Here is a 24,313-nt window from a genome sequence, read left to right as displayed (position 1 = left end):
GCAATGCACAATTATACATGGCAACCTGCTTGGGTTTCATTCTGTAGGCAATGGGGAGACGCCAGAGGCTTTTCAGCCAAGGAGTAAGTGACCAGATTTGTGCTTTAGAAATAGGGCTGTGGGGGCAGGAGACAGGACCTGAGGCCTGGGTTGGGGAGAAGTGTGACTGAAAGAGGAAGCTGTGAGAACTTGGACTTCAGGCCAGGAAAGGGATAAGAGCCTAAGGAGACAGGCTGGGACAGGAGCCTACCTGATCTAGGCCTGGGTCCTGGGTTCCTATGACTTGAAGGGCCACGTGGGAAAGAGCAGGACCTCCCTCCCAGTCCCCCTGATATTAGTCTCCTCAGGCCGCCGTAACACAATACTGGGTGACCTAAACAACAGACACTTAAACTTTGTCACAGTTCCGGAGCGTGAGGTGCCAGCATGTTTGGGTTTTGGTGAGAGCTCTCTTCTTGGCTTGTAGATGGCCACCTTCTCGTTGTTTGTGCACATGGACCTTTCTTCAGTGTGTGCTCCTGGAGAGGGAAATCTCTTCTTCTTAATAAAGCCACCAAGTCTCTAGCATTAGGACCCCACCCTTCTAATCTCAATTAACTTTAATGAACTCCTAAAAATACTATCTCCAGATACAATCACACTGGGGGTTAGGGCTTGTGAACTTGGAGGGACACAGTTCAATCCTGCCCCAGCCACGTTCCCCACTCCCACAGTCCCCCTGTGCTGGCCGGGCTGGGGCTCTCTTCTTCCTGACGCTTGCCCTCAGAGACAGCCTGGGGCTTGTTTTGTAAGCCTCTGCTTCTTGAAGGCATCTCAGCCTTTGCCTCCCTGCAATGGAGTCTTGTTGAGGAAGTCAAGTGGAGTTTGTTTTGCAGCAGGCCTGGAGGCCGGGGAGGCGAGCCAGGAGGGAACCAGAGAACATGAGGAGGGAAAGGAGAAGGGAGAATGCCACTCACTTGCTCATTCACTCATTCACCAAACATGTGCTGCACAGGGCAGCGTTAGGCATACTGGGGCTGGGCAGGGAATGGGGAAGGGGTCTGCGTGTGCCCCAGGAGAGACGTTCTGTCCTCCACAGCATTAGATGTGACACCCTTGAACACTGAGATGAAACATATCATTTGTCTAGTTCACACCACTCTCACCTACACACACACACACACAACTTCCCTCTTCTGCATCAAGAATTAGAAGCCTGGGGGGGGTCAGGCAGATGTGGGTGGCAGGTCCCCTCTGCCATTGACTAGCTTCATGATTTATCAAGAGTCAGACGCTCAACCAACTGAGCCATCCAGGTGCTCCTATCTCATTTAATCTTGACGGCAATACTTCATAAGTACTATTATTTATCCTCATTTGATGGATATAGAACTGTGGAGTAGGAGACCAAGTCAGTCTCTCAGGGTCCACCAAGAATAAGTAGCACAGTGAGATTTGAACCCAAGCAATGTGGACCCAAGCCCACGGTGACAATGACGATAATAGTGACATTTGGAGCTTATTGAACCCAAGGTCATCAAATCCAATCCCCTGCCTCCACATACACCAGGTTACGGCTGTCTGCCCCTCATTCTGGTGTCTCTGCCAAATCCCTCCTCTCGCATCAGGGATTGTGTCCCCAGCCCCAGGCTGCTGGGGATGTTGACAAAGTCACCCCTCCCTCTTCCTGCCTGGAAAGTGGCACATCTCCCACTATAATCTCCCACCCAGAATCTTCCCTCAGGACCTCCTTCCTTCTTCCCCAGCTAGAGCCCTAACTTTAGCTTCCCCTTTCTGGTGCCTAAAGAGGCCTTTCCTATGGAAAGTGTAGGTGCCCAAACATTCCCCCTGCACTCACTGGGAGATGATGAGTTCTAATCCACTTCTGCCACCAGCTCCTTTATGCCTTCAGACAAGCAAGCCACAGACCCCAGTAGGCCTCCATTTCCCATCTGTGTAATGGGTGAGCTGGAGAAGAACTTAAAGGCTGCCCCCAGCCCTGGTGTTCTTGATTTTGACCTTTCTCAGCCACCAGTCTAGAGCCATCCTCTCTCCCCCTCACATGCACCCCTCTCCAATGAGATACTGCCCGGCTCTCCCTAAAGCTTCCTGTGTGGTCTTCCCCACCACTACCTCCCACCCTAGAACTATGGGATCTGCCTGTGGGTAGCCTCTGCTCTCACCCCACTCCAGACCTGGCCTCTACTTTGGATTGTGCTGACCCTCCCTTCCTCTGCCAGGGCCCAGAGTCCCCTACAAGGCCACCATCTGCAGAGAGCACAAAGGGAGGCTAGCCCTTCCCCAGCCAGTGAGCCAGCTCCCCTCATTAGAGCCCCAAGAATATCCCCACTGCAGGGATTTACAAAATCCCTTTGCATTTTAAAGGCAAACTTCCCCACACCTCTCCCAAAAAAGAAAACTTTTCAAAACTTTTAAGGTCCCAGTTTACATTTTTTACATAAACCCCCCTGGGCCTACTGCCTGGGATTTAGGACTCACCCACCCCTAAATTCAAAATCTCTTTTGGGGAGGGTTTTTGTTTTTACCACAACCCCTCCCTCATTGCATGGGGCAAGGACTGCCCAGGGCTTTTGGAAGTGGGGGTGGTCACAGTTCTGGGCTGGCCTGGCCTGACCCCTCACAGAGCCAGCGATCAGGCCAGGGTCACTGAGCAGTCACATGTCACTTTGAATGGGAAGCCTTGAACTGAGGCTGAGAAATGAAGTTGGGAAACAGCTCAGCCAAAGGCAATTGGACTTTTTTTTTTTTTACTTATGTTTTTTGGGGGAAAAAAACCTCTATTGTCCGACTAACCTTCCATGATGCTGGAAAATTGAATTTATTTCCTGAGCAATCTGGTCCAATTTCCCCTGGGTGGAGACAAGACTGGGCTTCCCTCCCTGCTGTTCCAATTTAGAAGCTCTGGTTCTGCTCAGAGACCAGGACCCAGGAGGGAGGCAGGGACCCTGAGCCCTGGCCCTTCCAGGCAGCGCGCCCCTCCCCCACCCCACAATCCTTTCCCAGGAAGCCCCCCTTCCAGCCCCTGTGGGTAAGGAAGCTTCCCCCCTGCCCAATCCCCCCAGTCTCAAGGCCCCAGTGTTCATTTCCATTTTCACTTTCCCAGCAACCTGGGTTTGCTGGGCATCTGTCCTGGCCTGTCCCAGACCTACCCCAGCAATCCATGTGTGCCCCTCTGTGTCCCCCCAGCTTCCTGCCTCTGTTTCCAGTCTCTTCAGGGCAAGCCAATAGAAGTACAGCTGCAAAGCATTTGTGCTGGCCGCCAGGCTGGCGGGGGAGCCATCTGCAGCCGGGTAGCTGCCAGGCCTGCAATGACGGGAACCCTGGGCCCTAGCCCTTCCACCGCAACCCCCAACACAGGAACCTCTCTGTCTACCAAGGCCTAGGAGGCCAAGGGGAAGGGGAATGACCTTGAGACCACTGCAGGAGACAGTGTACAGACCTAGTCAGCCCTTACTTGGTAACCTGCAGCTGAGCTTCACTGCAGGGGTGGGGGAGGGGGTGCTGCTCCCAGAGGAGGCTGTCGGATGGTGGGGGGCTGCCCACCCAAGCCTCAATGACAGATATGTCCTCAGCTGGCCAGCGCCCCACTGCTGCCCTTCCTGGGCTAATAGAAAAGTTCCCAGGCCACTAGTGGGTAGAGTAGGAAAGAGGGAAAGGACTCTCTCTCCTAGCCCCAGCACAGAGAACCCCAGGTCCCCACTTCCCCTAATCTACACCCACCTCCCCTCCTTGGGTGAGGGGGAGGTTGCATTGAGTGAATGGAGTTCTGAGATGCCTCCAGCCGCAGCAAACCCATTTGGTTCCAATCAGAGCAGGTTTCCAGATCACAGAGGGCACATGGGGGAGGGAGGCTGTGCACACAACCCCTCCACTCTATCCCCTCCCCAGAGTGCAGACCCTGTCCTATGAGATCTCCTTTCACCTCCCAGGTGGGTCTCACACAGCCACTGGAAGGCTAGGTGAGGCAGGCAAATCTTAGGGGGCAACAGCATAGACCCCAGACCTCTGTCCATGTTAGCAAAACAGACTACAGGGCACCTGGTGGCTCAGTTGGTTAAGCGACTGCCTTCAGCTCAGGTCATGATCCTGGAGTCCCGGGATCGAGTCCCACATCGGGCTCCCTGCTCGGTGGGGAGTCTGCTTCTCCCTCTGATCCTCCTCCCTCTCATGCTCTCTGTCTCATTCTCTCTCTCTCAAATAAATAAATAAAATCTTTAAAAAAAAAAAAAAAAGAAGAAGAAGAAGAGACATGCTAAAGTATTCAGAAGTGGGGTGCCTGGGTGGCTCAGTCGTTAAGCATCTGCCTTCAGCTCAGGTCATGATCCCAGGGTCCTGGGATCAAGCCCCACATTGGGCTCCCTGCTAGCCAAGAAGCCTGCTTCTCCCTCTCCCACTCCCCGTTTGTGTTTCCTCTCTCGCTGTGTCTTTCTCTGTCAAATAAATAAATAAAATCTTTAAAAAAAAAAAAAAAAGACAGACTACAGAGGAGAGTGGGAAACTGAAGGAAAGAGGGTCCTGGCAGGAGGAGAAAGGGCTACAAACAGAGTCAGAGCAAGCGAAGGTCCCGGAAACTACCAGGTCCCAACTGGATCTTATCACAAATGGGGAAGCAGGGGTCCTGAGAAGGAAGTCCAATAGAACCACTTACTGAACTCAGCCCCAAGCCCTGTTCGTGCATTCCGCCCACCAGTCTTACCAGGAATTATGATCCCACCTTCAACAGACGGGAAAACTGTGGCTCATAGGAATAGAAGGTCCCACCTGCCCAATCTCACCCAAGTGGTAAGCAACCAGGGCCACCTGGTTGACTTTGGCACTTGGGTCTCAACTTCCGCATTGATAAAATGGGCCAGTGTTGTCTAAAACTGGGTTGGACAGTGATTCTGTGATTCCCTCAATTTCTATCATCCTAAACAAACCCAGAGGTTTCCCTTGGCTTAGGTGGTCTTTAGGAAGAAGGTCATCCAAATTTCAGAATTTAGAGCTGGTAAGGGAGCCAGCTCTAAAGAGAACGAGGGGACCCAGCCAGCCATGGAAGCTGCTAATCTCCATCTCTCCCTGGGGGGGGACTTCACTGCCGCCTCCACTGAAAGCAATTTGTCATGCCCTGAATTAAGTGATTCCAACAAGGGTTTAATTTCAGTTTAATGGCTCTGTTTTTATGTGTAATTAAATACCATTGCATGGCGAAAATATGTTGTTTGCACTTTAGAGACTGTGTAAGGGCCCAGGAAGCCAATCCCACCGGGTTTCTACTCCCAGGCTCCACCAGCCCCTCCCCTAGTCTGGCTGGAATAATCCAGGTCATGGAGAAGGGGGTTGGTGACCTGGGAAGAGAGGAGCAGGGGGGGGGGGTGAGGGGAGAAATGGTCCTGGGGGCGCCTGCTCACTCAGTAGAGCATGTTTCTAATTATCCTCAGCACCCTCACTTCTGCTCCCTGACCCTAACTCTCCCCAGCCCCTAGGGCCTCAGACGTAGAGGGGACAGATCACTCTGACAGTGAAGATCTAATTAGACTCTTGACTGGCTAAAGTGGTGTCCACTCCCCCATGGGTATGTGCAAAGGTCTGCCCTATTGTCTCTCCTCCACTTATTGTTCTCATTAACCCTCTCCTCCCCCATGAATATGCTTCCTCCCCATTGACCCTCTCCCCTGACACACAAACTGCCCCTTTCCTCCCCTCTTCCCTAAGACAACCCCAGGACCCAACAACTGACCCAACAGTCGTAGCTGCCTGCCTGCCTCCCACATCATCTTGACTTTCTCCTTCTGGGTCAGAGGTGACATTGCCATAGGGGTCTGGAATGCAGGGGGAGTTTCTCTGGCTAGGAATGTTTCAGGGTCATTTACCACACAGTCATATCCCCCCAGGAAGGGGGGCCAAGCAGGCACCCCAAGTCCTGCATGCCTCATAACATTCTTGGAGCAGCTTGGTATAGTTGAATCTGGCCCAGAGGGCAGAGGAGTTGGGACAAGCAGCCTTTTCCTGGAAGGAGCTGAAGTGATTGCAGGAGCTGGAACCTAGGGGCCTTCGTAGGAGGAGGGGCCAGGAAGTTTGGCCAACTCTCCAGAGATGCCCCAGCCTGAATCCAATACTGGAGTCAGTCCAAGTCTCCCCTTTTTACTCCCTACTCCCACCCTGCTGGCTTGCCGGTGGAAAACCCAGCCCCCAACCCTCAGCGACAGCAGGGCTTGATCTCCACTAATGAGCTGGGAAATGGAAACCAAATGCCTGAAGTAGATTGGCACCAATGGGCTAAAGGATCCTGGTGGGGTGCCTCCCACCCGCCTGCGCCAAGCCACAGTGGAGAGGATTAACATTTCTTGGGGAGGTAGAGCAGAGCACTCAAGGACTTCAGTTTTAAATTCGTCTGGGTAAGTCCCAACAGGACACAAGAGTTCAGTCCTTGCCACCTCCTCCCTTCCACCTCTGCCAGACATGCTGATGCCCTGTGGCTACGAGAGTGACCCTCCAAGGGGATTTGGAGGCCATGGCTGGGCAGGTAGGGGGTGGGCTAAGTGCAAACTAGACCAGCAATTCCTCTCCGGAGCCTGGTTCTCCCCACTGTGACACTGCTCAGGACAGTGTACTTCCTCTAGCCTGGGAGTGGTAGAGGGTGTCCACATAGACACAGCTTTTTTATTTCCTTCTTTTGGGACACCTAGGACCTGACTCCCAGATTGTGGAGGCAAGCGCAGGGGGGCAAGGTGGGGGGAAGGGTGGGCAGTGTTTCTGTGGGATGTGTAATTCTGTCTCCCAGAGTGCATATCCTCTATCCTTCGGTGCTTAGGCTCCCCACAAATCCTGCAATGGGGACACCTAATGAGTGAAGGCCACTCATTCATAGTGGGGAGGGAAGTACATACATATTCTGTGAATTTCTCTATTCCCTCCCACCTCACATCACATACATTCACAGATTCACACAGCCCACATAGACACACCCCTCAAATTAGCGTCTCCTCTACACACGCCCACACCCAGTACACATGCGTTCACATCTCACCTTGTATATTCACTTCGTATATTCCAAAGTATCGCTTTGCTATATTCATACACATGCACATACACTCAAACCCACACCCACACGTACCACAAATATGCAGATATACCAAAGGCACATCCCAGGCCATATATGCAGCTACTTCCCAAGCAGATCCAGCTTTTTTTGGAGACCCACGAGAGGAAAAGGACCTCTTAGTAACCACTACCAATGGTACCGGGGTAGAGCATTGAAAGGGGGGCTGGAGAAAAAAGGGGAATTTAAAGAGATGTTTTAGGGAAAGAGATACTCTCTCTACATTTATTTGGTCTAAGGACCTAAAACTTAACTGTCAGCCTGCACCTACCTCAGCCCAAGAAGTAGGGGGCTCCATGAAAGGGAGTCAGGGGGCCAAGGTCACTTTGTTCTTTAATCTCCTACTGCGGGCAGTGGCTTGTGGTGTCTCAGGGAGACCAGATGGCTACAGGATACTCTCACTGAGGCAGAGCTAGAGAGATGAGGATTGCAGGCCCGAATTTAAGATGCAGATAGCGCAGGGGCAAGCTCATCAGGAGCCAGTGAGTTAAAAGGCCTGGGAGTGCCTCTGGAACTGGGGAAGGGCTCGGAATCCAGAAGGCAACCCAACAGGAGGGAACCCCCCCAGAAGGTAGAAGACTTGGTGCACAGTGTCTTCAGGCTGCCTGTGACCTCCTGAGAAGGGGCCCCCACCCAGATCAGTGTACACACACACAGAGCACAGAGATGGGGGAAAGGGGCAGTGGGAGATGACCAGAAATCCAGTCGTACCACATGGGCACAAATTCTGGGCTTGGCACCAAGAGCCCACAGCCTGCTGAGCTCAAGACAGCAAAATCAAAGATGCCCCTACTCCCAACCTCTCAGAACCAAATCTCAACACAACTACCCCATTAAGGAATCTAGGCAGTCAGAGCCGGGGAATGTATTGGAGTTTACCCCCTGTCCCCAACTTCAGGGAAGTGCCTCCCCCACTAAATTAATACATCAAATCCAGATGCACATCCAGTCTGCCTGATGCCCTAGGACATACTCCAGCTTCACACACATGATCCCAGAAATAGCTCTGGCCCAGCAGGGCTGTCCTTGCTTGCCTTCCTTCCAGAAGCCATTATTTGCCCACCAGGAGTCTGAACACAGACAGCATGACTTTGGGGACAGGGAAGCTCCCTAGGAAGAGGCTGCAGGGAAGAGGTGGGTGAATTGGTTGACTCTTTGCAGTCCTCTTACCATATAGGACAGGTCTGGGGACCACACTATGACCCCCCTTCCCACCCTTGGTGCATCCCTGTCTCTAATTATAAATAAATCAACCAAACACAATTGTCTAGATTTTTGTTTTGTTTTGTTCTGTTTTGTTAAAAAAAAAAAAAAAAAAAAAGACATCATGGCCAACTGGTAGGTCTCTTAGTCTCCTTCCATCCAGTCAAGCCAGAAATGCCTGGAGGGCAGGGAGGTATGGGGAGGGAGGCAAAGCCACAGGCCGTGAGCCACTGGAAGGATGGAGTCATCCTGGTGACTTTGTGACTGTGACCACAAACAGGGGAGGAAGTAGGACCCCAGGCAAGTCCTTCACCCCCCAGCATGTGTGTCTTCTGTTCCATCAGGCACATGTGGTCCCATAGCGCATCCTTTCCTCCCACCCTGACTATTCAGAGATGGGCCCCACCTCCCCAGCCCTCTGTCCTGTATGACTTCTTCCGACCTTCTTCCCTCCTCCACAGCAGGGTCTGGGCGGCCAGGCAACCAAGCAGGTGGCACACCATACCCAAAGGTGGGCTTGTCTCTATAGGTCCTTCCCCTTGGAGGGGCCTGGGGAAGAGAAGAAGGGGAGCCTGGCAGGCTTGATCTTTGAGAGTGGGCCTGGGACTCCTGACCATTGAATCATCTGCCACCCCACACTTGCCCTACAGCTTCCACCCTCTGACTAAATCGAGGGGAAGGACAATGCTACAAGGTACAAAAGTCAAGGTACATGTCTACTTTCTTTCTCTGATTCTGGAAATGGGACTTCTCTTCCCCCATAAGCTAGTGCTCAGTTTGTAGGAAGTGGCCCCACATGACCAAATCAAACAAAGTCAAAATAAGAGCCCCCAGGGCTAAAAAACTAGAGCTGGCATGTAGTATGTGGTCAATAAATGTTTTTAGATGGCTGAATGAATGAATGAATGAATGAATCCAGGATCAATTTGGAGACATACCAGGGCTCCCCATTGCCACTCTGAGACCTCTCGGACTATCTAAGCCCAAAGACACCCCTAGGCTTTGGCTCACCCCAAGGGCACACCCACACATACACACATACACACAAACACACACACACACACAGGAAGGGAAACTTCTGGGTCAGAGACAGAGCCAGGACTCAGACTCAGGCTCCAGGTCAGCTCTGTAGCCTCTAGGGGATGGGGGTGGCAGGGGGCACTGAGCCCCCTGCCTCCTGGCAGGGCTCACTCGCGGAAGCTGTCAGCCAACTGGTGGCAGTCCAGCTCCCCTTTTGGCTCCAGGCCCCCCGGAAGCTTCACTCCCGTCTTCCGGTCCACACACCAGCACTTGCCGCGCTGCCCATCTAAGGCCGGGTGACACTGCCAAGACAAGTGTGTGAGAGGTCAGTCCCCAGGCAGCCTGCCCCAATCCCAGCCCAGCCCAAGTCAGACAGTTGATCCAAGATGGCCTCTGAGGGCAGAGGCTCTTTCACAAGCACGGACCGTCTGAGCTCATGGAGTAGAGAGATATTGGCCAAGAAATGAAGGTTGTCTCAGAGGTCAGCACTGGTCTAGGGATAAAGGGCTCAAGTGTCAGAACTTTCAGTGGGATAAAAACTGGGGGAAGAAAACACAGAACTGTACAACACAAAGAGTGAACCCTAATGTAAATTATGGACCAATATTAGTTCCTTAATTTGTGGTAGCATATCTACCGTACTAAACCAAGATGTTAACAGGGAAAACTGGGGGTGAGGGAGTAGATAGGAACACTGTACTTTCTGCTCGATTTTTCTGTAAACCTAAGGGGTGCCTGGGTGGCTCAGTCGTTAAGCGTCTGCCTTCAGCTCAGGTCGTGATCCCAGGGTCCTGGGATCAAGCCCCACATCGGGCTCCCTGCTCCGCGGGAAGCCTGCTTCTCCCTCTCCCACTCCCCCTGCTTGTGTTCCCTCTCTCACTGTCTCTTTCTCTGTCAAATAAATAAAATCTTTAAAAAAAAAAAAACTGCTCTAGAAAATAAAATCTATTAATTTTTTTTAATGAGGGGAAAAAAGTTTTTAAAAATTGGGCAAGGATGGTGGCACCTGGGTGGCTCAGTCGTCTGAGCATCCAACTCTTGGTTTCGGCTCAGGTCCGATCTCAGGGTTTTGAGATGGAGCCCCGGGTGGGGCTCCCGCTCAGCAGGGAGTCTGCTTGAGATTCTCTCTCTCTCTTTGTGTCTCTGCCTCTCCCCCTGCACTTGCTCACACTCATTCTCTCTCTCTCTCTCAAATAAATAAATAAAATCTTCTAAAAAATGGGACAAGGATAAAATTGGTGTTGGGATAAAGCTTGCAAGTAGGTTTGGCACTGGTTTGAGGGGGCCTTTCTGGTCCTGCACTCATTGCATACCACCCCATAATCTCCTCATGTCATCCTGGGATTTGCCGACCTGGGGGCAGCCCTTCTCCTCCTATCTAGGCCTCTATTGGCCAAGTAGCAGCCCACTTTGTGGATCTATCTACAGAGCACGGAGTGGGAGAATGTATGTGTCTATGTCCACAAAGAGCTGGAGAAAGACCCAGGCCAGGACTCCCCAAGCCACACCGAGCATAAGGCTCTGCCCAGATATGCCACTCTTCCAAGTAAGCCCACCCCTCATGGGTCAGAGATGGGGCTGAGGAGGGCCAACCTTGCTGAACATCCTAGCCTCCTGGGGGCTTATGAGAGGAGCCCATGTTCCAAGGGCATGAGGGAATATGGAGGTTCCTGCATTCATGTTTTCTCTCCTGCCCCTCTGCTTCTGTCCAAAGCTCCCATTCCCAGCTGTCAGATCTGCTTCACCTCCATCCTGGCTGTACCCCAGGTGGTTTGGTTACTCAGCGTGGGGGAAGGGGCAGGCTGAGTTTCCTCCTTAACCCTTCATGACTGAGCCCCTCCATCCCCAAATGAAATCTGAGACATTCTATGGCAAAGGAGAACTACTCATAGGACGGAGTACAGTACAGGGAATGAAAGAGTGCTGGGAGGTAGAGGTTGGCAGGAGTGCTAAGTGGTGAATCCAGACATGATGGAAATAGCCCTGGATGGGGAGGCAGGACAGCTGATCTGCCATTAACTCACTATGTGACTTTGGGCCTGTTTCCTCATCTCCAAAATGAGTGTGGTGGGGAAAATAAGCTGAGGCTCTAAGACTGGGGGCGGACCCAGAGGGTTAGGTTTGGGTGGGGAGGTCTCCCCCTTCCCGAGATCTCCAACCGGCACCATCTTGTGGAGAGACCAGGAATGCCCCAAGAGCCGAGGCCAGGACAGAGCCAGCAGGGATGAAGACCCACCTGCTTCGGGTGGAAGTTGCCATTTCGGTCGCAGTTGGGGATGGGGATGATGTAAAAGTCCTCGTGGGTGCGGCTCTGTGAGGCGGCCAGCCGCTCCAGGGCCCGGTGCAGCTCACTCTGGCAGGAGCCCTGGGGCTGGAGGAAGGGAAAATGAAACTGCTTAGCAGAAGGGAGAGAGGCAGGAAGACCCCAAAGCTGGGGGTCAGATCAGGACTCAAGGCCCAGAAAGGAGGTTCAAGGCCCAGAGGCCGGGCAGGGCCCAGTGGGTTCAGGGGACCCTGGTGGACAGAGCAGAAGGACACTGAACAGAGGATTCTGAGCTAAAGAGCTTCTAAAAAGGAAGGGTGTGAATGGAAGGGACCTTGTGGGGGGAAGGGGTTATGGAAACCTATGGAGATGGTTGGGAAGGGAATGATTTCTAAGCAGGAGGGATAGCTGACATCATACAATTAACAACTTGGTAAGAAGACCCAGGCCAGGATCCATCAGAACCATCCATCAGAAAGGACTTAGCCAGACCCTGGGGCAGGGTCTCCAGGCCCCCTGCTGTGGCCAGCGTTAACCACTTAGTTACTGAAAAAGTCTGCATGGAGAATCCAAGAGAAGAGCTAAGAAATGCCAGGAGGCTTGGGAAAACCACTATTTACAAACCCATACAGAAGTATTTCAGTACTTAACAATTACTTCAACTGCATATATATATAACTGATGAACAGGAAAGGCAGTTCAAGGAAAGGAATGAGGATTCTCTGGGTCCTGATGATGCATACTGGGTGCCTCTTGCACACAGTAGGCATCCAATGAATGTTTGTTGAATAAACATAATCCAGATCTAGTGGTGGTGGCGGTGCACATGTGCATTTGTAGGTCAGAGGTCCTCACCACAGGCCGAGCTTCCTCCCGGGGCACCCCGATGACCTTCATCTTGCCCCCGCTGGTGCTGCGGTCTCGAATTTTGGCGAAGTGCTTCTGCAGGCACCTACGGTCATGGGCACTGCAGGGACTGAAGCTGTTGTTGGGGTGGTCACCCTCATCCTTGTCTGCAGTCAGGCCAAGATGGGGAGAGGTCAGCACCAGGAAAGGACAGGGCAACACACCAACCCAGCCTCCCACCTTGCTTTCTTCTTGGAGATTCTCCAGCCTGGCTCTGGGAAAGAATAGGGGGCCTTGGGGTGGGGTGGGGGGGAATAAAAGCAACACCCTCATCTCCTCCCCAATCTCCTGGGATTTCCTCAGGAGAATATTCCTCTTAAAGTCCTTGACTTGTCCCTCACCCCACCCAGTCCAGCCCTCAGATGAGTCACCAGCTGCAGCTGCACAGAGAGCAGGAGGGTCTCCTGGGCCCTGCAGGGAGGTCTAAGGCAGGCAGGGGCCTCCCCACCAGATTTCACACACACCCCCATTCAGCTCCTGCTACCATCCCCCACTCTGTCTGCTCTCTCTTCCTGTCTCCTTTCCTGCTCTTTTCAGCATCTGGCTGAGCCAACCAGGGGATCCTCAAATCTGTTGGCTCTGCTACCCCTCTTCCACATGACCAAAATCAGAATTTCCATGAGTGATGAGAAATCTGGCCCAAAAGGCCCTCCCCATTGGCTGAACAGGAGAGAAGAAGCGGGAGTAGGTGTGTATGCCTACATGTGAAAGTGTGAATCCGTGTGTATGTGTGACACACACTGTGTGGCCGCAGGACCAAAAACACCCTCACACCTCCCTTCAGTTCCCCCCACCCCCACATCTCCCATCCTTGGATTTTAGACACCATCCGAAGTCCATGTCTATTGCCCAGAGCCAGGGCACTGGAGATGTGGAGATGGGGGTGGTGAGGCTGGACCTGCACACTCTCCCTGGGATCCCCTGAAGACTCTATCTGAACTCGAGAATAACCCAATCCAGAAGTCCCAGAACCGTAACCACTACTCCAACCTCCAGGCAGCCAAAACCGGAATATAGGGCTGAGCTGGAGAAAGAGGTTGCAAGACCTCTAAAATGCTTGGGCTTGATCAGAGTCACCTCTAAAATGCTTGGGCTTGGCAGCTCGCTGCATTCCAGATGTTGGCAGCTAGACAGAAGGTTACATCTGGTTTGCGTCAGGATTTTTTTTCCTGAGGAGTTAGCAGGTTCCTCCATGCATGGCAGCAGTCCCAGAGCTGCCTCTGGGTCAAATGGTATTTTTCTGTCTAGCCAAATTTAGTTGGGGGGTTAGTTCTCTTTTTATTCTCCTAGTTCTGGTGGTGTGGGGGGAAGCAAGTAGATAAAGGGAAACCAGGCAAGGAGGAATCTAGACTTTCAGAAAGTCTTTGTCAAGATTCCATACCAAAGGTTATTTATAAAATTGAGTCACCAAGGATGGGAAGGTTTTGTCATGGGTGGAGGGCGGGTTTAGAAAGAAGAATCAAAGGTAAGGAATAAATGGAGCAGATAGATATAATCTATCCTTCTGCATATTTAACATCCCAAGAAGGACAGTCCGGAGGGGACTCCAGTCTCAGAGACAACATCAAGTTCTTTTTTTTTTTTTTTTAAGATTTTATTTATTTATTTGACAGAGAGAGACACAGCGAGAGAGGGAACACAAGCAGGGGGAGTGAGAGAGGGAGAAGCAGGCTTCCCGCCGAGCAGGGAGCCCAATGCGGGGCTCTATCCCAGGACCCTGGGATCATGACCTGAGCCAAAGGCAGATGCTTAACGACTGAGCCACCCAGGTGCACCAACATCAAGTTCATAAGGGTCAACCAAGGAGAATCCACTATAGCAAGACCTCCCAGGGACGTGGACAGCAAAAGATGTGGGTAAATTTCAGAAGACCAGCATTGTCAAGGGGGCCATAAGAAGATGGACCCCAAACCCTCAGTCAGAACCAGAGAAAAGATCTGGGACACAGGCTCTTCCCTGAAGACCCTCCCAAGAAACCTTTCTGGCCAAAAGGCCCAGACTGGCCAGTGATCCCTACCCCTGCATCCACCTTGCACAAAAGCATAGACTTTTGGAAGGGGGCACAGTGTTTCAGGGGTGTAGGCTGGAGGTGGATAATGGAGAGGAAGAGGAAATGAAAGACCTAAAAGAATTAGAGCCAAATCTTGAAACCACAGAGGCTGAGCTGAGACATGAACAAAAGCACCACCATTTTACCCGGAAAAGGCTGGAAGGGATCAAAAGGACTCATTTCCCACAGTCCATGGTGCTAATTTGAGGGGTACCCTTGGAACCTGGAAAAGGTTTTGGTCTTTCCTTGAGTTTGCTTTCTTTTCGTAGCCATAAAGGGAAGCACTACTTTGCGCAGTGGCACTTGTTTCTCTTGGTAAGCAGGCAGAATGTTTTCAGGTTCAAGAAATAAGCAAGAGTTTTTTAACAAATGGAGAGGTTGAGAGCCTCCTATCCTGCAAGTATGGCGCATCAGGGTGGTAAAGACCTCAAGAACCTAGAGAGATCTAGAGTAGAAATGTAACTGCAACTAGGCTTTCCAATGTTGAGTTTCTACGAGTTGAAGTTCACAAATGATTAACTCTTGGGGGGTTATTAATGGATATATAGAATATTTATCCCTTAACTTAGGAGGCATTATTAAGAAGGACAATGTAGGGGGTGCCTGGGTGGCTCAGTTGGTTGAGCAGTTGAGCATCTGGCTCTTGGTTTTGGCTCAGGTCATGATCTCGGGGTTGCGAGATCAAGCCCCAACTAGGGGTAGGACTCTGCAGCACTCAGCCCATAGTCTGCTTGGGGTTTTCTCTCTCCCTCTCCCTCTGCCCCTCCCCCTGTTTGTGCTCGTTCTCACTCTCTCGCTCGTAAGTAAATAAATAAAATCTTTTAAAAAACGGGGGGGAGGACAACTGGGTCCACTCACTGAAACCTGGAGCTGCATGGGCCATAGGGCAAGGCTGGAAGCATAGCTTATGCTCTTGTGTGAATAAGGCCTCCTGTCACACTAAGGGGATTATCTGGGGAAATCTAAGCAGGCAGTGTGTCTGGCCTCCCCCTCCTTGGTTTCCCCACTTTTTTGTTGTTGCTAGGCAAGTTTCCTTTTTTATTTTTTGAAGAACTGAAGAATCCTACAAGCCTCCAAAACACACATACTTGAGTCCAGATACTCATCAATGCCATACTTGGACCCTTCTTGCCCAAGGCCAGACTGCTTTACCCCACCAAAAGGGCACTCCACAGAGATCAATCCTTCATTAACACCAAGCATGCCAACTTCCAGCTGCTCTGCCACTCTCCAGATCTGGTCCCGGTCTGTCCCTACCTTGTGTCTAAGCTTAGAGAAGAATACACCAGATAGGGAGAGTAGCTGCTTACTTACTCTCATGGGGACATAGGTACACAGAGTATATCCATATCTGCCCACTCAGACACAGACAGGCCAGGATTCAAGAACCACAAACATATACAAACAATCATGTGTCCAGGCACACACTGGTCCACACATGCACACCCACATGCACTCGGGCACTCTGACCCTGCCCCGAGCAGAGACAGACCCAGGGCAGGGCACTCTGCCTGCCCCATAGCTTGTTGACGTTCCATTTAATCTGTAACTTTTCCTCGCCCAGCCTTGCTTAACAGGCAGATTGAGGATCCACCCCATGATCCACCCCTAGACGCTGGGTTTGGGAGGGTGAGGATCGTAGCCTTGGGCCTCTGAAAAATGTTAACCTTCCACTCTCCAAAGCTGTCTAAATACTTACTACTTCCCTGCTTACTCAATACCTGGTACTGCTCACCCAGGTGAGGCCCTCTGGAAAGACCCCAATCCCTGTGGGTCGGTCCCCCCCGAGTTAGACCTGACCTCTAAAAGGCTTATTTAAGGGGTGGGACTTCCAAGGTAGGCCAGGTCATCTCTTCCAGCCCCTGCTTGGAGCTAGGCCAATAACGTGCAAACACAGTGCAAACCTTGGTCTTTGCTCTAGCAACCAAGGGTAAGGCACCCAGAGAGAGAAAAGACTTCACAGCTTTGGCACCACTGGCTGAAAAGTTCATGGTCAAAGCTAGAGGATTTCCTCTTTCTGGCTGCCTGATTTCAACCCCATGATTCCTCCTCAACTCCAGGCCCAGTCCCCTTCAAGACACCCAGGGTGAGGCTGTGAGGTGGGTGGGCCCAGCCACCCAGACACAGGCATTTCAGCTCACCCCTGTACCCTGCAAGAAAGGCCTTTTCTTTCTTCCCCTGGACTCAGCCTCGAGAAACCAGGATCACCCATGCCAGGTACCCAGCCCTTTCTTCAAGGTCTGGCTCACATGGCATCCCCCTCACCGTCATGCCATGCTGCCCTCCTCAGACTGAAGGAAAGCTGGCCTGTCCTTCCCATGTTTACAGCAGCAAAAAGCACCAAGTTCCTCCTTACCCCTTTCAACTCCTCTGAATGTCCCCCTACTTTGCTCAATTGCCCTACTGTCCCTCAAAATCCCAGCATCAGAGGAGAACTTAAGTTTCAACCGGAATCTTCTCGGCTTCTTCTTCATCACCATCTTCATCATGGCTCTAACTAATGGAGGTCTTATTCCATGCCAGACACCCCAAGCCTGTGAGGCAGGTCCCATTGTCATCTCCATTTTACAGATGAGGAAATGCAGTAGACTGGTTGGAGGGGAAGGAAGACAGACTTATCCCTGCAGCTCCTATGTCTTTAAATGGAAAAGACTCTTGATACCCGAGGCACCAATAATTCTGGCTTTGCCAATACTAAAGAAAAAATGTTAAGCAGCCATGCTCCTCCCCCTACCTCCCCCAAGGCACAGAATTTCTGGGAAGGCCCTGTTCCCATGACATGACTGGATTCCCAGTACTGAAGTAAGGGGGACAATATTTGCTGCGTTGACTAAAAATTAACCCAGGCTGTCTGTTCCCTAACCCTGTCCCAGAGAGACCCAAGAGCACAGTTTAGGAGCTCCCCAGTCCAAACACTGATCTTCCCACTGTCCACTCCCCCAGATTCCATGAGTCAAGGGTCAGTCCACTGATGCAGAATTGTGGACTTCTGACGCACATGTCCCACCCCACCCCCACCTCTGGGGGCCTGAGCAGCGTTAATCCACAATGTTTTCTGGCTCAGAAAGCTGGGACAGGAGGGCTATGGGGAGGTTAGGGGGCAGAGGCTTAAGATGGAAGGAGGAAACCTGCTCCTGGGGCAAATAGGAGGCAGCTGGACATAGCAGGCCAAGGGAAGGGGCACGCCAAGTGGTTGTCCTCCCCCAGTCACCTGCTGAAGCTTCGCCCCAAGAGGAAAAGGCAGAAAGAGAAGCCTGATATCCTCTGCCAAACTATTCCCAAGGCAAGAGGGTCCAAGCCTTGGGACCTAGGAGGGACAGTGGCCTATTGACAGTGAAAGGCTAGAGAGAATAGCGGAGATAAGGTCTGAGCTCTGGCCATCTTGTCTCACCAGAGACTCTGCAGGGCTGTTGCACAACTCTAGGGGGCACCTTTCACATGGTGCAGGGGATGTTTCTGTGATGACTAGGAGGTGAGAAGGCATGGACACAGCTTGCCGAGTAGGTACCTAGTTTCCCCAGGGTTCTCCAGGCTTGCCCTTTCCCTCTCCAGATCTTTGCATACCCTGCATGGGTGGAGGACAGGCAAGGAGGGAGGGAGTGGGCATTAGAGACCTGGACCCTGTAATCCCAAGGGGACATAAAGGCCAATTTGCATGATGTCCACAGGATAATCACAAACTTCATACCATTTCCTCCAAAGCCCCTAGGGGATTAGATTTTCCTCCACTATCGGATGGGGTACTCCTACCCAGCCAGGGAGGAGGGGGTGCTCAAGACCCTCTGAGGGCTCTTCTGCCCCGAGTTCAAGTCAGTGAGCGAGAAGGTTAGCACCTATTCTAATCTGGTGCCAGATATATACCCACTGTACAGTGGAGGATGGAGATATGAAGGGAAAGAGGTCCCATTATACTCAGGGAGCCCAAGGGCTCAGCCCTCACTCCCAATCTGGTCTGGTACCAGGACCCCTCCTCTCCCACTGGCACCAGCATCTGTGCCCCAGGATCAGTGCCTTACTCCCTCGGGACACCCCCCCGGCCCCCCTGCTTCCCAGATGTGCTGGGTGCCAGGCTGGCATTTCTCCTAGAATGTTTTCTGCTGACCTATCTCTCACTGCCTAGGGACAGGAAGGGCAGAGAGGCCTGAGGCCAGACCCCTGGGGTCCACCTCCTTCCTGTTTTCCCTGCATCCTGCTTTCCTCCGCTAACAAGCTGCAGAGGATTGAGGAAGTGGAACGGTCTGGGACCCAGCGCAGGAAGCTTGGGGCCGGAGTCCCAGCATCCGGAGTGCAACAATGGAAGCTTCAAGCACCAGGAAAAGAGACACAGACAGAGGCACAGGGAGAGGAAAACAGAGTCAGAGAGGGAACAAGAAACAGAGGCAGAGATACAGAAAAGCAGAGAGAGAGATTGCCAAAGTAACAGAGAAAGACAGGAACAAAGACAGAAAGAGAAACAGTGACAGAGACACGGAGAGAAAGAGCAACAGAAAGGTGCTGAGGAGAAAGTGAGAGAAACAGGACAAAAGCAGAAAGGGAACAAGATAGAGAAAGAGAAACTGATAACAGGCGGAAGACATTGAGGAAAGGAGAACTCAGGAATGTTGGTAGTGAAACTAGAGATTGAGAGACGTAGCAGGAAATAACAAAAGAATAAGAAAGAACAAAAGACTGAGAAAGATTATAAGGAGAAACTGAGAGGCTCACTGAAAAATGGAAAAAGAGAAAGTGTAAGGGCCTTCTAAGCCTCTCCCTCTCCCTCTTCCTCTCTCCCCCCTCTTGCTCTCCCGTCTCCCCCTCTCCCTCTCTCTCTCTCCTTTCTCTACTCCCTATCCCACACCGTTAGGTTTCTACAGCTCTGGGCTGGGAGCCAAGACTTGCTTCTCTTCGCCACCTCAGATGACACCTGCCAGGAGAGAGGAGCGGGGTGCCTGTATACCAGTGCAGGACGAGGTGCCCAGGCCTGGCAGAGAGACCTCTGTCTTCCCAATACCTCTCAAACAGCAAGGTGAGCTGCCTGGGGGGAGGGGGGGCTTTGGGGAGGGGCAACTCTGATGCCCCCCACCACCAAAGCCCCTCTAATTTGCATGTCCCACTCAACCCTACCTCAATGTCAAAAGGCCAAGCCCTGGCTTCTTAGACCCCTGGGGTTTCACATGTGGCCAGGATGAGGGAAGTTCCAGGATCAGGAACAGACAGCCACCACCACTGCCACCTCCATCCTCTAGTTATCTGGCCCCAGGCCGCTCACTTGCAGGCTGCTGGCTGGACCAGGTCAGGTTATGTTCCACTCTTGCACCAGCAGCCAGGACTACCATTGAGACCTCTCTTCCCAAACAGACACCCTTGGGAGGTTTGAGATGGAGGGCTGGGACAGTCTTCCTTGCTGGTGGCAACAGGCCGCTAGGGATTCAACAGCAGTTTCCTTGGGTGAGCCTGTCCCATGCCAGTCCAGCCCTGCCAGGTACCTGCCTCCTCGTTAACTCAGATTTTCAAGGGCTTTCCAGGCCAGCCTGAATGGGGAAGGGGCTCCTAGGAGGGGAGAACACCAGGTAGGGCATGCAAGGACAGGGGCACCTTACCAGAGGGCTGCAGGCTTTCCTGGATGGCCTCGATCTCCGCCAGCTCCATGCACACGCCTTGCCCGTGCATCAGCGTGTGCAGGGGCTTCTCCACCCCCCGGGGCGGGTAGCAGCGCAGGCCGGAGCCGCAGCGAGGGGTATACACCCCGCAGGGCATCCCTTTGCCCAGGGCGCAAGTGGCGCAACAGCCGCAGCCCGGCTCCCGCACCAGCTCCTCGCAGCCCACGGGGGGGCGGCAGCGCGCCAGCTTCTCCTCCGAGCAGGGCGGGCAGTGGATGGCTTCGTCGCCCAGGCTCGGCCCAGGCCCAGCGGCCAGCAGCAGCGCGGCCACGAGGCAGAGGGGCAGCATGACCGAGCTAGGACGGGGCGAACGCGCGCGCACACTGGCAGCAGGGACACACGGCGACAGCGCCCGGGCGCGCCTGGAGGACCCGACCCGGAGGGCGCGGGGAGACGGGGCAGCCCCGCGGGCTGACAGGGACGGAGCCAGGGAAGTTAGCAAGCGGGCTGGAGGGGAGCGAGCCTGGCCGCCGAGGCGCTGCGCCGCATCCTCGGCCCGGCCCAGGCGGCGGGCGGCGGGCGGCGGGGTGGGGGGGAAGGGGGTTGAGCGGCTGCCCGGGACCGGCTCCCCCGGACTTTATACCGGCCCCTGGCCACACCCCCAGCGCCTTCCCAGAGGTGGGGGAGCGGGGGCGCGGGGGGGGGAGGGGGAGGCGGCCGTTAGGGGGAGGGGGCGCTGTCCTGAGTCGCCGCCGCCGCCGCCGCTACAACATCTGAAAGTCCTTTTCTGCCGCAGAAGGAAGCGGAGCAGTTTGGAAGCCGTGGCAGGCGCCGACAGCGCCTCTGAACCGGAGCCTGGGAGGGGAGAGAAAGAAGAGGAGACGCCAAGGGGCTGCTCTTTGGCCCCCTCCCTCGACCTTGGAGGATTCCTCCCCTACCCCGCGAAGGCGGCTGCAGTCCCACCCCACCCCCCACCCTCCAAGAACGCGACCTCCTAGCCCGGACTCCCGGCTCCGCGGATTCAGTCTCCCGGGCCAGAGTCCTTTCCACCCCACTCCCACCCACTGGAGACCAAGTCGGGTGAAGTGGGAAAAAGGAAGCAAGCACCCAACGAGGGACCCAGAAGGGCCTGATGGCCCTAAGAAGTTAGTAGGCTCTCTTCCCACTCGCCCTTCCAACTCCCCCACGCCCCCCGCGCGCGCACTATCTCCCCAGGGCTCATCTGGGTCCTGGTCCACTCTGCCTTCCTGAGAACTGAATCCACCGAACTCCTGGAGAAGGAGGTGCCCAGCCTCTTCTTCCTTCCTGGATGTTTGCTTCTACTGCCCGACTCCCTCCCCAGAGGAGGATTGGCTAGGGAGATTGCCACTCTCAGTGTGCAAATTGTGCATCGCACAACTCCAGGGGGCACCATTTCTCTCGTGGTCATTGTAGGTTTGTGTAGCTGTTATGACAGTTTTCCAGCAGATGGCAGTCAAGCATTTCGAGGGAGGGGTGCCTTCTCCTAATTCAGCTGGTGTTGCTATTTGGGCTAGTGCCTGGGGCTGACTAGGCCCTCTGTGAGATCTTATTGGTGCCTGTTTCCCCGGCCCCTTGCCTCAGTCCTGCTGGGATCCGGAGAGACCCTAGAGTAACATTTGAGCAGAGACCCACCTCCTAGGTTCTCTCTGGTCTCCCAGTACTCACCCATTCTCCACACAAAGGCTTCTGCTGTCCTGGAGCTGGTTTCAGGCTAAGAGTGCGTGTCAGGGCACAATCGGTGGCCCAGTGTGGATTTTTTTTATTATTATTAATCTTATTTTATTTATTTATTTATCTTTGGCTTGGCTTAGCCTAGAAAGCGGCAAGGCAGCCAAGCCAAAGTGCAGATCAGAGACCGTTTTCCTTCTTCCCGCTTCCTGCTTCCTCTCCCAGGGCAGCAGTTTTTCATTTCAGTCTCACAGCAATTAGGCCCTCTCCTACCTTCTCCAGTGTAGACTGTCCAGGTGATATGAGGAAGAGAGGGGCTGGAAGCTGAAAGTGTAGGGACAGAACCAAAAAGTTGCAAACTGACGGCACCTACTGGCAATCATCAAGACTGCAGAAGGTCTGGAGAGTTCTGGCGGGGGACAAGATTCTGGGATTCTCTCCCTGCCATCTATCTCACAGACATACTGGGGTCTCTTCTTTTTTGGAGCAGGGAAAACAGAGCCAGGTTCCTCACGTCCCTGGGGGAAGCCCAGCCTGTCCCTGATTCAGAAAACTTCCCCCAGCCCTCTCCCCACCTTCCATCATCTTGAACCCGGTTCTGCCACCAACTCATTGTATGAAGTTGGACACCACTCCTTAGAGCTTGAATGTCCCTAACTCTAAAATAGAGGTAAGGTCATCTCCACCAATCCTGCCTCTTAAAGCTCTTATGAGAGTAAAATGGGACCAGAAAGGATGGTTTTGATACCAACACCAGACTTGCCCCGTAGACAGCAAACCTGGGAGAGCTAAAGGCGCTGGGAGGTGGAGGAAGGAGTGCAGGAGAGGCTGGACTGAAAGCAAAAAAGTACCTGGAGGTGAAGCATGAGTGCAGGTGTGGGAAATCCAGAAAGGTTTCTAGGTGAGACAGGTGCCCAGACCTCTACCCCAGCATCCCCGATCTATTTGCTGGTGCGCACCCACCCCCCAACATCACTGTCTAGGATAATTCCAAGGAAGCAGGAAAATAGATATAAGTAGGCCATCCAAGCACCTTCCCATCATTCATGCAACACCTATTTACTGGACGCTGATTGTATGCAGGCTTTGTGCTACATACTGAGGACACAGAAATGGCCAAGATGACTCTCTGCCCTCAAGGAGCTCACTGTCTAGTGAGGGGAGGCAGGCATAAAAATAAAATAAGCCTAAGAAGTGTGCAAGTGCCCTGGGAGATATCCATGTGGGGCACTGTGGGGACCCAGATACACAAGTGGTCAGTTCTACATCCAAGGCATGGAAAAGCTTCACAGAGAAGGTGACTCATGAGCCAACCATCTTCCATGCTGGAGGAAAAAGCACAGGTATTAACATCAGGCCAACCTGGATTCTAATCCCAGCTTTGCCACTAGACTCACTGGGGAACCTGAAACAAGTTACTCTGAGCTTCACTGTCCTTACCTCGAAAATAGGGCTTTGTGATAAAGAAAGAAGGGTGAGGAGGAGAGAGTGGCTTGTGCAAATTGCCCAGCCTACAGGGGGCGCTGAGTGTTTGCTATCCCACCCTATCCCACCCTGCAGGAAACTATAATTCTCCACCGGGCCCCTGGTGAGCCCCCGGTGGCAGGACCTGTTTCCCTCAGCAGAATGGAGGCTCTCAGAGGACTGGGTTTAGTGTCCCCCCTGGGCTTGCTGGTGTCTGGGGATAGGCTAAATAAAGGGCACAGGATTTGGAGTGAGAGGACCTGGGTTCAAGTTGCAGCACAGTCACTTAAGAGCTGTGTGACCTTGGATACCCACTTAATGTCTTGAAGGGTCATTTCATCCATTTTAAAAAGAGAAAAAAAAAAAATTCTGAGTTCAGTTCTCCAGTGTTTTTTACATGCTCTTGAAACAAAGATATAACTAACCCTAAAAACATATAATAAAAATAAAAAATAAAAAAACAAAGAGCAAAAGAGATAATTGGGCTTACCCCACAGGATGATTGCAAGAGAAAATGAGATAATGGATAAGAAAGCGTTCTGGAACCCAAGAAATGGGGTACAGATGCTGCTCATTGGTTTTCTCCACCTGATTGCTGCCTCCTTGAGGCCTGAGAGCACGTCCTGGAGCCCCCAGAGATAGAAACATGGCCTTCCTTCCCTGTCATCTTTTCCAGCCCAAGGCTCCACCGGAAAAGGAACCTCTGTGGGGCACTAGGCTGGCTCACTTGGAAGAGCATGTGACTCTTGATCTCAGAGTTGTGAGTTCCAGTCCCATGCTGGATTACTGAAAAATAAAATAAACTTAAAAAAAAAAAAAAAAAAGAGGGTGCCTGGGTGGCTCAGTTGGTTAAGCATCTGCCTTTGGCTCAGGTCATGATCCCGGAGTCCTGGGATCGAGTCCCACATCAGGCTCCCTGCTCAGTGGGGAGCCTGCTTCTCCCTCTCCCTCTGCCTGCCACTCCCCTTGCTTGTGCTCACTCTCTCTCTCTGTCAAATAAATAAATAAAATCTCAAAAAAAAAAAAAAGAAAGAAAAAGAACCTCTGCTTCCGTCTCA

The 24,313-nt window shown here is 52.7% G+C and overlaps 1 protein-coding gene and 1 long non-coding RNA gene across 3 annotated transcripts; one reads left to right on the top strand and one right to left on the bottom strand.

Moving 5' to 3' along the window:
* Window positions 1–8,384: 8,384 nt before the first annotated feature.
* Window positions 8,385–20,901, bottom strand: IGFBP4 (insulin like growth factor binding protein 4). Of its 2 annotated transcripts, none has more exons than XM_045888950.3 (4): window positions 20,103–20,901; window positions 12,423–12,580; window positions 11,541–11,675; window positions 8,385–9,606 (listed from the first exon to the last, which is right to left on the bottom strand). In XM_045888950.3, exons 1-4 carry the CDS (start codon window positions 20,449–20,451, stop codon window positions 9,472–9,474), a joined length of 777 nt encoding a protein of 258 aa, XP_045744906.1. In that variant the 5' UTR covers window positions 20,452–20,901; the 3' UTR covers window positions 8,385–9,471. The 2 variants fall into 2 exon arrangements, with proteins under 2 accessions (XP_045744906.1, XP_064438722.1); XM_064582652.1 differs by lacking the exon at window positions 20,103–20,901 and adding an exon at window positions 16,880–18,682.
* LOC123854018 (uncharacterized) lies at window positions 18,566–24,079 on the top strand. The gene is made up of 2 exons (XR_006793235.2): window positions 18,566–19,528; window positions 20,899–24,079. It is a non-coding gene; the product is annotated as an uncharacterized LOC123854018 (long non-coding RNA).
* The last annotated feature ends 234 nt before the right edge of the window (window positions 24,080–24,313 follow it).

This window comes from Mirounga angustirostris, unplaced genomic scaffold (assembly GCF_029215605.1).
Source record: "Mirounga angustirostris isolate CCGP_5_RB_7025 unplaced genomic scaffold, mMirAng1.0.hap1 SCAF_17, whole genome shotgun sequence".
Taxonomy (NCBI): domain Eukaryota; kingdom Metazoa; phylum Chordata; class Mammalia; order Carnivora; family Phocidae; genus Mirounga; species Mirounga angustirostris.
Note: the sequence above shows the minus strand (reverse complement) of the source record. Positions and strands in the feature narration are given on the sequence as shown.

Excerpts from the sequence above, each read along its gene's own strand:
- IGFBP4 (XM_045888950.3), bottom strand. The coding sequence starts at position 20,451 with ATGCTGCCCCTCTGCCTCGTGGCCGCGCTGCTGCTGGCCGCTGGGCCT. Across the intron at positions 12,581-20,102 it reads GGAAAGCCTGCAGCCCTCTG|ACAAGGATGAGGGTGACCAC; the intron begins GTAAGGTGCCCC and ends GCCTGACTGCAG. Across the intron at positions 11,676-12,422 it reads GGGAGGAAGCTCGGCCTGTG|CCCCAGGGCTCCTGCCAGAG; the intron begins GTGAGGACCTCT and ends CCCTTCCTCCAG.